The following is a 14,876-nucleotide window of genomic DNA, read 5'->3' on the forward strand; positions in this document are numbered from 1 at the left end:
TTAATTAAATTATTTATCCAAAAAATAATAATAATAATATTTTAAATAATAAAAAAAAAAAACAAATATTCTCCAGACTTGGCCGCCTGTTTGATAAAAATCCACACTTTGCCTGTCAACTCCCCCAAAAACCCTTTAGAAAAACAAAAAACGGCTGGCAACACCTTTCTTCTACTTTAACCATTTTTCTATTCTCTCTTCCTTGATGGCTTCGCTCAACTTCTCCCATATAAGACCTCATCATTGCCTTCTTTCTCTCTTCTCTTTTCTTCTCCTCTCCATTTTCCTCTCCTCTTTCGATGGCCTCCCTCTTGCAACTCCCCCGTCTTCTTCACCGCAGGTAAGTTTTTACCTATGTGTTTACATATATAGATACGTAGTTAGATGCTATTGACTTTAGTCTGATATTGATGTTAATTAGTAATCGAGCAGTAGTTTCTTTCTATGTTCTTTTAAGTAGAGCTTATGTTTGTCTGTTTGTTGAGTTTTGTTTAGTGGAGTTAGATCTCTAGTGTCTTCTGGTTTCGAAACTTACATTTGATTTTTTATAGTTATATCGTATAGCTTTTTTCATTTGTTTGATTTATAGAATGAGTTGGGTACTGTATGCAAGCATGTAATTACACCCGCACGATAAAGTTTGTTGATTGAGCGTGTTAATTTTGAAGCGGGAAAAACAGATGCAAGATATTCTCTGCTCCTGCTAATAGAAAACGTGCAGATATTTATGCAGATAAACTATTGTCCTCTTTATCTTATTGTTTCTAGGATTGCCATTTGATTAGCTGAACATTCTATTGAAAACAAAAATATACATATATATATATATTACTTTTGAGAACTCCAATGTTCATCTAAATCTTATTTTGCTACAGATTATTTTCTGAATCAGACAGTAGAAAAAAGGTTAACGGGGACATTTCTTACTCTAAGAAGTTTGATGGAAAGGCTAGTTTTTTCTTTTTGAGGGAAAGGCTGCCACTTCAATTTTTGGCTGCGATTCATGTTCCCTCAAAATGTGGTGCATTGTCAGCTATGTCTTCAGATCATTCCAGTCAAACTGATTGTAAGAATGGGTTACTTGTGGCTGAAGCTCATGAGCAAGGAACAGAATTTAATCGGGTGAATTGCCTTGTTTGGGTACTTCATGAATCTGCACGCAGCTTTTCTCTGGCAGTTGAGTCACTTAAATTGCCAGGAACCAGTGCAGAGCTTATTATGGCTTGGAATGGCAAGGATGTTCATATGTGGCACAAACAAATTGCTTATAAGGTACATACAAATGTACAAAAAAGCATAGCAACTGGTTAGTACTTGTCAAAGTGCAACACATCTTAAAGTGATGAAAAGAATATGTTACTATTTTAAGTTCTTGATCCCATTAGGTTACTGAAATATTATTTATCATATTTGGTACTGTGGTTATGCAAGTATTGGTGCGTGTCCTATTATTTTTCATTCATAACTGTTTATCTTACGTAAGGTGGAGTTGGATTATCTATAAGGATTAATAGAAGACATGAGGGAAATGGGATCAACTTGTTGACTAATATAGCTGTGCAGGTGGCTGTTTATGCTTTACTTAAAACGGCAATTGAAGTGGAGATTTTGCTTTCACATGACCGCCACAGCAATCCATCCCCTGTTTCTGATATGTAAGTTTTCTTTTATTCAATTATCATCTCCTGTTAGTTAAATAATATTAAATACAAACATAAAGACACTGAGTATTTAATATTTCTTATCCCAAACCTTTTAGGTGGTAGGTTCTCTCATTCCACCTTTGTGACTGATGTTTGGAAAAACAAGCAGACTACACTCATTCACTGTTTAATTGACGCGTCAGATTGATCTTTCCATAGACCATCAATTTCCTACCCAATCATTGCAGTCTGCTTATGTTTTGTTTGTTTATTTGTTCCAGCTTGACTCCAAAAACAAACTTGATGGGGGAGTACATTGAAAGCCAGTTGAATATGAGACATTCTGAATTAGTTCATTGGTTTAGAGTGGTGGAACTGCCATGTATAGCAGGGTTTTTTGCTCCCTTGTTGAAGAAGTGGTCTATGGAGTATGCTGGAAGGTTTGCAAAGAATTCTCTCCATTCTGCATTAAGTTCGTCCCTTCATGGATACCACGGTTCTTCTGTTCATTAATGGAATTCCACTATGTATTCTCAGTCATGTGGTTGCATTTCATTTTAAAAGAATCAACACCTGTTGCAACATAGTCTAAACACAAGAATATTCAGTGGTGTTGCAGGAGTAATTGTGGCTATAAGTTGTTGTGCTGCAGTTGGGAAATTGGGTTGTCAACGTATTTCTTGCCCTGTGTTTGCATTGTCAATCAATGACATACTAGTGGAGCTTATGAACTTCTCTCATAGCCTTGTTTCAGTTGACAAATTGTATCAGCTAGCAACTGAGGCAGGATTTGAACTTGACTTCCTGTCCCATTTTGGTGTGAAGGTTCTCCCTACCGAGAAAAGTGAAGAGCTAGAATTTTGGATTGGTTTAGCTCATAAAAAACTCTCGGTAGCTTTCCAAAATGAAGGCTTCATTCCTTATGCACAAAAAACCGATGCAAAGGTTAGTTGAATCATTCGTAATTATTGTTTATCTTCTACAAATTCTTGGAGAGTAGAACCTCTTTTACTCTGGATTGTCAAAGAATCAATATTCTTTTTTGTTTCGATGGATTCCATCAAATGAGAATTAGTAGTAGGCAGATGCATATTTTTTGGTCTGTGTGACTCAATGAGAACTTTTTATCATGTTTCTAGTTAGGATCTCGGTCAATGTTTAACTTCTTAAATTATCATTGTTATTTTTGCATATTTTGAGTTTCCTGCTCTTTTTTCCCCCGCATTTTGACAAGTCATATCACTTATTGAATAGTGTTAGAATATTATAAAATATTCTATTTACATAATAGTATGATTATCGTTCCAAATATGTTAGTGAAATTAATAGTGTTTTATGTTGGTTACCATAGCTGAATCTATCTATATGTATATATATATCTATTCTCATTTCAATAAAAGATATGTAAATATTCAGTATTTTTGATTCCTTATCTCTTTACATGGCATCAGAGTTAGAGTTGAAGTTAGCGTTAGCGTTTTAGGAGTCAAATTTCATCATACTAAAAGAAAGATTAAACAACTTATTCCCAACGCCAGAGGAAGGCGACCAACGATCTCTGTCCAGTACAGATTCGGCCATCACGGTGGTGTACGCGGGAGAAGCCAAAATGGTGGTTTGCGCGGCAGATTAAGGCTGTGTGCGTTAGGTTTGTCGAAGGAGTTTATTTCTGTGCAGTTTGCTTTCCCGTTCGAGGATAGAAGCAACAGAAGGGCTTGGTCGCCTGGCTCTGTGCACAAAACCAAAAGGCCAAAGAAAGAAAAGGCGGGGCGGAGCAGATCACGCGACAGGAAGCGATTATCTGATCTCCAGCCTGATTTCGACTGTTTCTGCAAGCGCCATTTCAGATTAGGGCCGGCATTGGGGTTCTGTGGTGATTTGCGCTCGAAATGAGGTATTTTGGTGAATTCGGCGGCGGCGCGTGCTGCAGTGTGTGGACTCTGGTGGTTGGCAGTGAGGTCCTAATAGGATTGTTGACAGTTGTGTGTGAAGAGGTACTCTGTTTACTCAGATTTTTTTGTATATTTGCAGTGGTTTTTAGGTATTTGAGTGACATTTTTCATAATTTTTGGATTGAAATGGATGATAGTATTGTCTGTTATTACTGCCGTGAATAAAGACATATAAAATGGTATTGTAAGAAATTGTAGAATCGTAATCGGAGGACACAGGCCGCTAATATTATTGCTGCTATTGTTAGCTTATCTTCTGCGAGAACTGTTATGATTATAGCTAACAAGTATGCTAAATTTACTCAGTATCAAGAATCTTTAAATAAATTTTCTACTCTTGTTGAATCAGAAAAAAATGTCTTATATTCTCATCAAACATATGGATAATTGATTCTGGTGCGACAGATCACATGATAGATTATTCTAAAATTTTTTCTAGTTTTTTACCACAAAATATTTTTTCCTGTAATTATTGTTGATGGCTTGACTTATAACATTGTGGGATCGGGGACTATAAAACCAATATCATCTATTACTTAGTCATCTGTGCTAAGTTTACTTAAACTTGCCTTCAATCTAATTTATGTGAGTAACTTTACTAAAGATTTGAATTGTTTTATTATATTTTTTTCCTTATCACTATATTCGTCAAAATCTTATAACGAAGCAGATTATTGGTAAAGGAAATGTATTATATGGTTTCTATTTTCTTGACACTTGGGTACCTCAATCGGTTGTCTGCTTTAGTGTTATCTCTCCATTTAAAGCACATTGTCAATTAGGACATCCTTTTTTACCTGTGTTGAAAATGTTATATCCTCAGTTTCATGATGTATGCTCACTGGATTGTGGCTCATGTTGGTTTGCAAAACATCACAGAAGTCTGTCAGGTCCAAGTTCAATAGATGAGCTGAGTCTAGTTTTGAGTTAGTTCATTCTGATGTTTGGAGTCCGTCCTGTTCCGTTCAAAACTGGGTTAAAGTATTTCATTACTTTTATAGATGATTTTTTTCGAATAACATAAATAATTTTATGAGAAATTGCTATAAAGTATTTTTTCACTTTTGTACCTTTTGTGCTAAAGTCAAGACAAATTCAATATTTCTGTGCATGTATTGAGAAGTGATAATGTCAAGAAATATATGTCAGATTCATTTTAGAACTATATGACTCAACACGGGATTCTTCATCAATTCTCGTGTGTGGATACACCATCTCAAAATGGAGTTATTGAAAGAAAGAACAGATATTTACTTGAGACAGCTCGAACCCTCTTGTTCTAAATGCAAGTCTCCAAGCAGTTCTGCGCTGATGCTGTTTCTACGGCATGTTTCGTAATTAACCATATGTCATCTACAGTACTTGATGAAAATGTTCCTTACAGTCTTCTTTTTTCAAACAAGTCTTTGTTTCTAGTGCAAGTTAAAATATTTGATAGCACCTATTATGTTCGAGATGTGCGACTTACTATGACAAAATCGGACCCGAACGTCTTGAAATGTGTATTTTTGGGATATTCTCGACTTCAGAAAGGATATCGGTGCTACTCTACAGATCTCAATAAATATTTGTTATCAATTGATGAGATCTTTTTAAAGAATATACCGTTCTTCTCCTCATTGTCTAAATCTACAAGTAAGGGGACGGACGATGAGTGACTCATTTATAGTTTCACACTAATTGAGCAACCAGATAATAGTATTTCTCCAGATGATATGTTTCCATCCTTACTTGAGCAAGTTGATTATAGTATTAGTGTGCATCTGACTCAAGTACTATCACCAATTGTTCATATTTATTTTAGAAGACAACAGACTAATGATACATATCCTGCACTAGATCCGTCTTCATCTGATTCTGCCTCATAGGTTCTTGATTTTTGCATTGGTATTCGTAAAAGTAAACGTCAGTGCTACGTCAGCTTATCCCCTTGCTAATTTTATCTTATATGACCATCTGTTTCCTTTGTCTAGTGGTTTAATTGCTTCTATAGATTCAACTTCTATATCCAACACAGTTGAGGAGGCTCTGAATCATCCTAATTGGCATAATGTCATGCTTGAGAAGATAAATGCTCTTGATAACAATTATACTTGAGATTTGATAGATTTATCCAAAAAAAGAAAGTTGTAGGGTGCAGATGGGTATTTGCAGTCAAAGTGACCAGATGGCTTTGTAACGAGACTTAAAGCTTGACTGGTAGCGAAAGGTTATGCTCAGAGTTATGGGGTGGGTTATTCTGATACATTCTCTTCAGTGGCCAAACTTACCTCTGTCCATTTATTTATATTTATTGTCGCCTCCTGAGATTAGTTCTTCCACCAACTGGACATTAAAAATGCATTTCATCATAGTGATCTCTTAGAAGAAGTGTATATGGAGTAAACACCTGGGTTTGTTGCTCAGGGGGAGTACAGAAAAATCTGTCATTTGAAAAAAATTTTGTATGGTCTGAAACAAAGTCCCCTTGCGTGGTTTGACAAGTTTAGTGAAGTAGTCTTTGAGAGAGCAAGTTTGATCATTCGGTCTTATATAGACAATCAACAAATAGTATTATACTTCTTGTTGTTTATGTTGATGACATTGTGATTACAGGAAATGACCATGCAGGAATATCTTCTCTCAAGTCATTCTTGCATACCAAATTTAATACCAAAGATTTGGGATAGTTAAAATACTTCTTGGGGGTGGAAGTAACAAGAAGTAAGGAAGGGATTCTTTTATCTAAGAGAAAGTATGTAATCGATCTACTGCTAGAAACAGGAAAGCTGGGAGCTAAGTCATGTAATACACCAATAGTACCAAATGTATATCTTACGGAAGATGATGGTGATCTCCTTGATGATCTAGAAAATTACAGGCGACTAGTTGGAAAATTAAATTATCTCATTGTGACTAATCCAGATATTGTATACTCTATCAGTGTTGTTAGTCAATTTATGTCTGCACCTACAGTGAAACATTAGGAGGTTCTAAAACATATTTTGTGCTACTTAAAAGGTGCTCCCGGCTTGATATAGTATTTAAAAATCATGGACATACTCACATTAAATATTTTACAGATGTTGATTGGGTTGGATTTATGATTGATAGGAGGTTTACAACGGGCTATTGTGTTTTTGTTGGTGGGAATCTCATATCATGAAAAAGTAGGAAGCAACTAGTTGTATCTCGCTCAAACGCAGAGTTTAAATATAAAGTTATGACCCAGTCTACATGCGAAATCCTATTAATACACCATTGTTTAGATGAAGTGGGTTTAAGACCCACATTTCCTACAAAACTCTGGTGTGATAATCAGACTGCCCTTCATATTGCCTCAAATCCTGTGTATCATAAGAGAACCAAACATATCGAGTTTGATTGTCATTTCATTCGAGAAAAGATTCAAGAAAATTTTATATCTACCAGTTATGTGAAGACAGGAGAACAACTTGGTGATATATTCACAAAACCTCTGAATTGAATACGGATTGAGTATTTTCGGAACAAACTGGGTATGATTAATATCTATGCTTCAGTTTGAGTGGGAGTGTTAGAATATTATAAAATATTCCATTTATATAATAGTATGATTATCTTTCCTGATATGTTAGCATAATTAATAGGGTGTTTTATGTTGGTTACCATATCTGAATCCACCTATATGTCTATAGATCCCTATTCTCATTTCAATAAAAGATATGTAAATATTCAGTATTTTTCCTTCCCTATCCCCTTACACATAGGAATCTGCATCTTTCTCTCATGTTCTTAATTACAAAATTGACAGGCTTTGGCAGATAGTTTGGCTACACTGGGGCTTTTTGCTTATCTGGGAAGAAGGACTAGATTATTTTTGTCAAAAATGGGCATAAATGATCTTGATCAGACAGTTAAGGACTTTCTCAGGTAAGCTCTTTATACTTGATTGTTCCATGTTTTTCAATATATCCTTGATACAGATAGTGTATGTATTTGAATACCTTTGCAGCTACTTGGAATGCGGTAGTCTTTTCATATATGGTGAATTTTCATCCATATCAGTGTATCAATTCTTCATGGAGGTTAGTTCTTCTCACCATTGTGTTTGAGATTCGAAATGCAAGTTACTATGTCGATTCACAAACTAGATTCAGGATATAGGTTGATCCTTATGTTTAAAATTTGGGATTGGGTTTAAGATGTATAAATTTGTTATGTTAGTCAAATGATTGCTGGACTCAACTGTTCATTTAAGTTCATTCTGCCTCTTTTCTCTTTGGCTCACAATGTAAAACCTACATCAGGTAGTAATTGATGAAATTGGATGGCTCGATTTCTATGCTGCATTTCCTTCCGTAAGCAAGCAAGAGAGAAGAAGGTGCAAACAGTATACAATTCAAGCAGAGAAGGAGATAATTCTTTCTTCAGTTCTTACCATTTGCTATGATGTCTTCTCTGGGTTCGCTCACTTCAGCCGCTCAACTCAACAGCATTTGAAAACTGAGTTGTTAGCATTCTTGATCAGGAGGTAGCAAAAAATAGTTGGACTTTTAATTGAAGAGATTCAATTGTTTCCATTTGTTTATTTGCTGGGTTGTCAAATAAGCTTTTAAGACCTTGTGCCCTGGATTTCAGTCAGAGTTTGTTAACCATCTGTTTAGAAGATTACTGGGCTGCCTATGATCGATCAGGGTATGTTGAATATGCTATCATTAATTTTTTTTTAGTTAGCATCACATGAAAAATTTAGAAGATGATTGTGCTTGTGTTGATTCTCTAGCAGAGAACTGCAGAAGATTGCAGCTGGTCCTTCTGACCACATATTATCCAACAAAAGCACAACTATGGTTCATGTAGCTTTGGATGCACAAGAGAAGCCTACTGACTTGGTGAAACAGGAATATCCAAAGAACTTGGTAGAAAAGGTATGGGTATTGGATAATGAAATCTGGTTTGGGTGTGGATTAGTGCATATGTATGGTGCATGAACATGTTGCATCAAGCCAAGCTACTCGTCAATGCTTAGACAAAAGACATATGTTCCTCACTGTGCTTAGGTGCGGATTTGAAACTGACAGGAAAAACCTTGGGATTTATGAAGGAAAAGACACTTAGAAAAAGGACAGTTAAGGCAATCCAAAGTTATTTAAATTGAAGGATACAAAATTTAATATTTGACATGGAACTTTTTCTGTTATTTGAACGACTTTATCATAAGCTTATTTTGGCAGTGGAGATGATACTGTTGCTTGCAGAACAGAGCCAGATGGGTGAAACAGAGAATTGAAGAAATCCTAAAGAGAAGAGAGAATATAGTGCTTACTCAAGGGTCTCTCACTCTGACTTAGATCCTGTTGGATTCTTAAGGAGTATAAAAATGGTTTAATATGGTAGCTAGTTCTGAGTTGTTAGAATGTATTGACTGAATTGAGAAATGGAGATTAAAGAAGAGATGGTTCCATGAAAGGATGGGCCACAAATGGATGTTTGTGATTAAGCACTCTTAGCTAATGTTCTCTAAATTTAATTTTTGAGGCATACCTTTTTCAGTTATTTTGAAGGATTTCATAATAACTTTATTTCATCAGCCGGGAGGATAATGCTATTTATAAATAGAGCCAGATGGATGAAACTGAGAAATACTTCTGTCTTTGTGTCATCTGAGTATTTACTAAACAAAGCTTCATAGAAGTTACCCAGCTTTGTACTCCTACTGTGATAATGAGTGGCGAAAACAATGATTTCAAGATGCATGATGAGCAGTAACAAGTCTTCAATTTGGTCACGGGTCTGCTCGAAGTGAAATCCTGTAGCTAGCACAAAGCTTGCTTGTTCTTCTTTCAGCCTTGACAGTAATGTGTGCATTACGCAGAGCTAAGGACCTCCAGGTAGACTGTTTTTATGTAGGAATTCCATTGGTTGAACGAGCATACTTATAGAGAAAGATTCCTAATTCTTTGGAACTAGTCAGTCTAATATTCCTAATCGAACTCCTAAAACCAAATAAAATCCAAACTCCTAATTGACTTCCTATCCAAAAGGTAAAACGGAAATCCTAATTGACTTTCATCAAAAAATCTCCTAGTCAAAAACGCCTAGCCAATTCAAGCAGGATCAATCCTCTCCCCTTTCCCATGGATCCAGTGGACATAATCTCATCCATTAAATATGCCCACCTTGCAACCTTGTCTGCGTAGTATACCTGCTTGTGGTTTATCTTGGCTTGTCGAACATGACACGGGACGTTGGAGGAACTGCATAAAGCAATCACAAAATATGATGTGAGTCCTTTTTCAGGAATATATCTAGCACTGTTGAGGATCAACTGAAGGAAACACTAAAAAGGATCAAGGTCAATTAAATGATATGAGAAAGACAAAGAGGTTGAAAGGGACTTGATTAACGTTGATAAGTATAATCTCCTATGACAAACCTAAGGAGTTAGAAGATGATTGGGATGTTGGTAATTTCACAAAAGAATAAGCAAAAAAGAAAGAAAATGATTTCGACCCTAACTAGAGAGACGAGGATAAGAGGGTTCAGTTTAACGATGTGAAATAGCTTACAGCAGCTCTGGTTACGTGAATACATATATGCAAAAACCTTTCACTCTGTATGTGTATGATATTCAAATATTTTTAATACATTTTCATGTCTATTTAAAAACGATCTAAGAGGCTAGTAGGTCATGGCTCTATTTAACTTTTTCTTTCGCTCCCATAATTAAAAAATGGTGCTATAAATGAGCTTATGAAAAGGGTATGGCAAGAGCAAAATAACTTAAGAGCTTCATATAACTACTTTTTTTTGTAGTAGTTTTAAAAAATGACCATAAAAGATGCTTCAATTGTTATTTAGGTTTGTTTTATAGACTTCATAAGAGGGTTTTGCTTGGTACTTACATGAATAGCAAGTTTGGGCTACATTGTAGTGGCGGAGGTTTTAAAACTAGAGTTTCTGTTTCTTAAAGAAGTCCCTAGAAAGCTATTTGTTTGTAAGGACTATGACTTTTCTTCCACTAATCTGGTTGCCAGTGGGTGATGGCTCCTGCATCTTGTTATTGGGTGGATCGTTGGGTTGTCCTCTCTCTTTAGCTTTCCTTTTTCAGCATTTTTATAAACTTTCCTGTTGCCATATTTCCTGCTTCACTTTCCAAAATAATGGTAATTTCTCTTTGAACATTGTCTTTCATAAAAACCCTAATGACCATAGGCTGTGGATATGCTTTTGTTTTTATCTTCAACTTTTTGAGTTTCTTGTTTTTCTTATTGCAGAATTTAGTTTTTGGATTCTTGGGCAACTTGCAAAATGCCTTCTTAAGGCACAAACCTTCTTTCCAGAATGTTGCTTTGCTAATTTGTTTTTTGGAAGCTTTTTCTGCTCCCTTGGTTAACATATTTGTTTGAACAACTGTTTTTAGTAGGCCCAATACTTGTGACTTGCTCCAAGTTTAAAAGGCTGAATCTTGCTCTTCTGTCCCAGGGATGTGTTATGTTTGGTATTTTTTGGGTTTTCCTCTGAAGCTTAAGGGTTTTATTACCTCTTCTCTTCATGGAGTTGGGACGGAGGATAGGTTGCTATTGGTAGGTATTTCCCATGCATAGATGTGGATGCTGTGTTCGGTGACAGACCCTAGGACTTTTTAAGGACCATTTTCCTTTTCTTCGATGGGGCTAAATAAATTTTGTGGCGTGTTTTTAGGGTAAGGTGTATATTTACGGAGATATTTCTATAGATAGATACTGACCGACTGTTCTTTTCTGGTACATTTACTTTGTTTTTTGAACCTATTATCTCTTTTTCTAGAAAAGAATTTTTGAGGACTAGATCTCCACCAATGTACTTTCTTTCGTTCTCTCTCTCTCATAATACTTCCTTTTGCATATTAAAAAAAAAAAACTATTTGCTTGTGATGGCAGGCTAGCAGCTCAGATGGAAAAGCTGCAGTAACTTTTGTGGAAAGGACATTCGCATCCAAGTCTAATCCAGTGCAAGAGAGTTTAATTAAAAAATATAGTACCAAGTTGATTTCTACTAGCACTGTAAGGACAGCAGTCTTTTCTTCCTTAAAGTCAACATGCTAAAGAAGAATGAATATAAAAATCCTTGAATCTTCTTGTTTTTTCTAGGATGTGTGGATGGGAACTCAATTGCTCTTTGTAGACATCATGATTTCTATGGAGCTGCTTGGGAAGCAAATGCATGGCCAAAAGGTTTCTGCAAGGGAAAGAAAGAAGTTAAAAAGAACTCTAAATGACATTGCTTTACTTATCCCAGTGACCATTCTAATGCTACTTCCTGTAAGTGCTTGGGTTTTGGCTTCTTTGAAAGCATCTCTATGCTTGATCGCTGAACTAAGGGAGAGGGAGGGGGAGGGGGAGGGGAAGGGAGAGGGAGAGGGAGGGGGAGGGGGAGGTGGAGGGAGAGGGAGAGGGAGAGGGCATGCGGGCGCGGGAGAGGGAGAGGGCGTGCGGGCGCAGGAGAGGGCGTGCGGGCGCAGGAGAGGGCGCGGGCGCGGGTGAGGGTGAGAGAGGGCACGGGCGCGGGCGAGGGTGAGAGAGGGCACGGGCGCGGGTGAGGGCGAGGGTGCGCGGGAGAGGGAAAGAGCGAGGGCGAGAGAGGGAGAGGGCGCGCGGGAGAGGGAAAGGGCGAGGGTGAGAGAGGGAGAGGGAAAGAGCGAGGGCGAGAGAGGGAGAGGGCGCGCGGGAGAGGGAAAGGGCGAGGGCGAGAGAGGGAGAGGGCGAGGGCGAGGGCGAGGGCGAAGGTGAGGGCGCGAGAGAGGGAGAACGATAGGGAGAGGGAGAGGGAGAGGGAGAGGGCGAGGGCCGCGAGGGCGTGAGGGCGCGAGGGCGAGGGCGAGAGAGAGAGAGAGAGAGAGAGAGAGAGAGAGAGAGAGAGAGAATTATGTCGATCTTTATGGCTATGGAATAGTGCTGTTTTGTTAATTAGCTTAAATAGTTAACTAAAATTTGAATACTATTTCTCTTCACCATTGGTAGGTATCTGCTGTGGGCCATGCTGCAATGCTTGCAGCTATTAGGAAATATTTTCCGGTATTGGTAAGTTCTGTTCGTCCCTGCAAGTATATGGGTATTCTATTGTCTTTATATCACTTATTCATGGTAAAGTGTAGTTTTCTTTTTTTCCTTGCTACAAGTAAAATGCAAGATTTCTATTCTTCAAGAATCAATAAATCATATTAATTCTTTCATGGTAATCATGTTTTAGTTATAAATAATGGTTAGCCTGTTCATTGTTACTAGATCCCTTCTCCGTACTCTTCTGAACGGATGGATGTGGTGAAACAACTAGAACGAACAAAGAAGATGAATTTTTAGTCATGCAGCTATTTTGAAGATCTGCTCAAGATTTTTATAGCAATGTCATACTAAGCTGTCTGATAAATGTCACCTATTCTTGCCCTGAGCGATTTGTATTTGATGATTGAATCAGTGCAAAGTGACTTCTGGAATTTAAAAGTGTATATGTATATATATGGATGCATACGTATGCACATTTGATCCTCCAGGCATCTTAATGTATATACTGACTGATGCTTTACTATTGATATGTTGCCACATGCAGTTGTTTGTTTCTGAAAATGTCATGCTCCTCATTCAACATTCCTATAGGTATTTGTAAATGAATAACATAGTGAACCACACGCCTGGCATTTTGTCAAAAAGAAATCCCAATTGTCTTAGCCTTCTTCCTATTTGCTTGTTTCAGATAATATGCTTCTCTTTTTGTCAAAAAAATTTGTTTGGAAGCTTGAATTTAGCTTTGCATTCTGCCCATTAGTGTGTAGATTTATGGGTAACTGGTTTGTGTTTCCAGCTGAATGTGGCTGTAGAAACCATAAATGTCCAAAAGAACTGAACTTTTTTTCTTTTTTTTTTTTTTTTTTTTTTTTTTTTTTTTTCCTGTTGCTGTAGCATAAATTTGATGGATATTGTACGTGCTGGAAAAAGGTAAATATTGGATACACTTATTTACAAACACTAACAAACAATGAAGGGGACTATTGTATTATTTGGCTTTCTCACGAACCTTTATATGCCGGTAAAAATATCTACTACCTAGAAAACATGAATTTGCTCTTTAGTCCTCAAACCTCAGAAAGTAATTTCTTTCAAAAGATAAGCTTCACTCCGGGACGTAGTAAAATAGTGTTTTCTTAAATTATTTAAGATAAATGTCGTTCTAAGAGCGTGTTATGATACGCAATTTGAATCTTAAAGTTTAAATTCGATTTAGCAACGAAATGATTCAAATATCAATTTATCATGAACTTATACCATATTCAATAAAAATTAATTTAGAAAAATTCAATAGAAATAAGTTTGAAAATATTTTGGATGTTTCATTTAACACATAATGTTTGAAACTAAATTTTTTTTAAAATGTACAATCAAGAGTGGCAAAGGAGATGATTATGTGTAATTAGTAAGAAATCATAACATTCTTAATAGTTAGAAGAGAAGTTGAATTCAACGGGTATTACTTGAAAAATAATCTAATCCAGCTATTATGCAGGTCCGTATATAACGTTTAGAGATTCAATAATTGCAGAAGAGTATTAATAACACAATCATTTTTGTATTGAAGAAATAAATATACAATTCAGAATATAGCCTGTTAAACAAATCATATTGTCTGTTTGATGGCGTACGGAAGAGCCAGAGAGAAAGAGTTATGTTTGAATTTGGTTGGTTATTAGAATTTCAAATTGAATTATGATATTTATCGTTAGATAAAATCTTTTGGAAACAAAAAAAAAAAAAAATATATGTAGAATCAATAAAACTCATAACTTCTCTTTTAAGGTATGCAAATTACTGCAAACAAAATAGTTTAATAAAAATATCACCGATTTCATCATACTTTTAAAAAACAAAATGAATGTGCAACAATTTAACTAAAATTAACGATTAAAGAAAAAAAAAAAAAAGTCATAATAATCAAGCTCGTTGTGCTTTGTGTAAGCATGAAAAATAGCATTGACAGTCGCGAAATTATCACGTTGTCGTAGTGTTGACAATAATTTTATACTCATACTCTATAAAACTTGAAGTAATGACTAAGTATGTGTTAATTATTTAAGATAAAAAATAATTTTCAAAAAGAAAAAAAAATAAATGTACGCCATTAATCATTGAGATCACCGTCTCAATCGATGTTAGAAAAACATTCTAAAATAAAAGAATTATCATGAACAAATAACAAAGTACCCTTCAATATCCCTTTAAATAGAGAAGAACCATCCATTGATGGATGAAGTTTGTTAATTGTAAATGGGAAGAAAGGTTTTGAGCAT

At 36.1% G+C, this 14,876-nt stretch overlaps 1 protein-coding gene across 3 annotated transcripts; it reads left to right on the top strand.

The window, feature by feature from the left end:
- The first annotated feature begins 92 nt into the window (after positions 1-92).
- LOC110810159 (uncharacterized) lies at positions 93-13,127 on the top strand. Of its 3 annotated transcripts, none has more exons than XM_088218136.1 (14): positions 93-340; positions 876-1,272; positions 1,564-1,655; positions 1,925-2,115; positions 2,263-2,588; positions 7,368-7,486; positions 7,569-7,641; positions 7,864-8,087; positions 8,195-8,251; positions 8,340-8,484; positions 11,479-11,601; positions 11,689-11,859; positions 12,559-12,618; positions 12,823-13,127. In XM_088218136.1, exons 1-14 carry the CDS (start codon positions 300-302, stop codon positions 12,895-12,897), a joined length of 2,094 nt encoding a protein of 697 aa, XP_088074262.1. In that variant the 5' UTR covers positions 93-299; the 3' UTR covers positions 12,898-13,127. The 3 variants fall into 3 exon arrangements, with proteins under 3 accessions (XP_088074262.1, XP_088074264.1, XP_088074263.1); XM_088218138.1 differs by having other exon boundaries at positions 94-340; positions 1,925-2,083; positions 2,252-2,588; XM_088218137.1 differs by having other exon boundaries at positions 95-340; positions 8,343-8,484.
- The last annotated feature ends 1,749 nt before the right edge of the window (positions 13,128-14,876 follow it).

Source organism: Carica papaya, chromosome 4 (assembly GCF_054855325.1).
Source record: "Carica papaya isolate Zhongbai chromosome 4, ASM5485532v1, whole genome shotgun sequence".
Classification (NCBI taxonomy): domain Eukaryota; kingdom Viridiplantae; phylum Streptophyta; class Magnoliopsida; order Brassicales; family Caricaceae; genus Carica; species Carica papaya.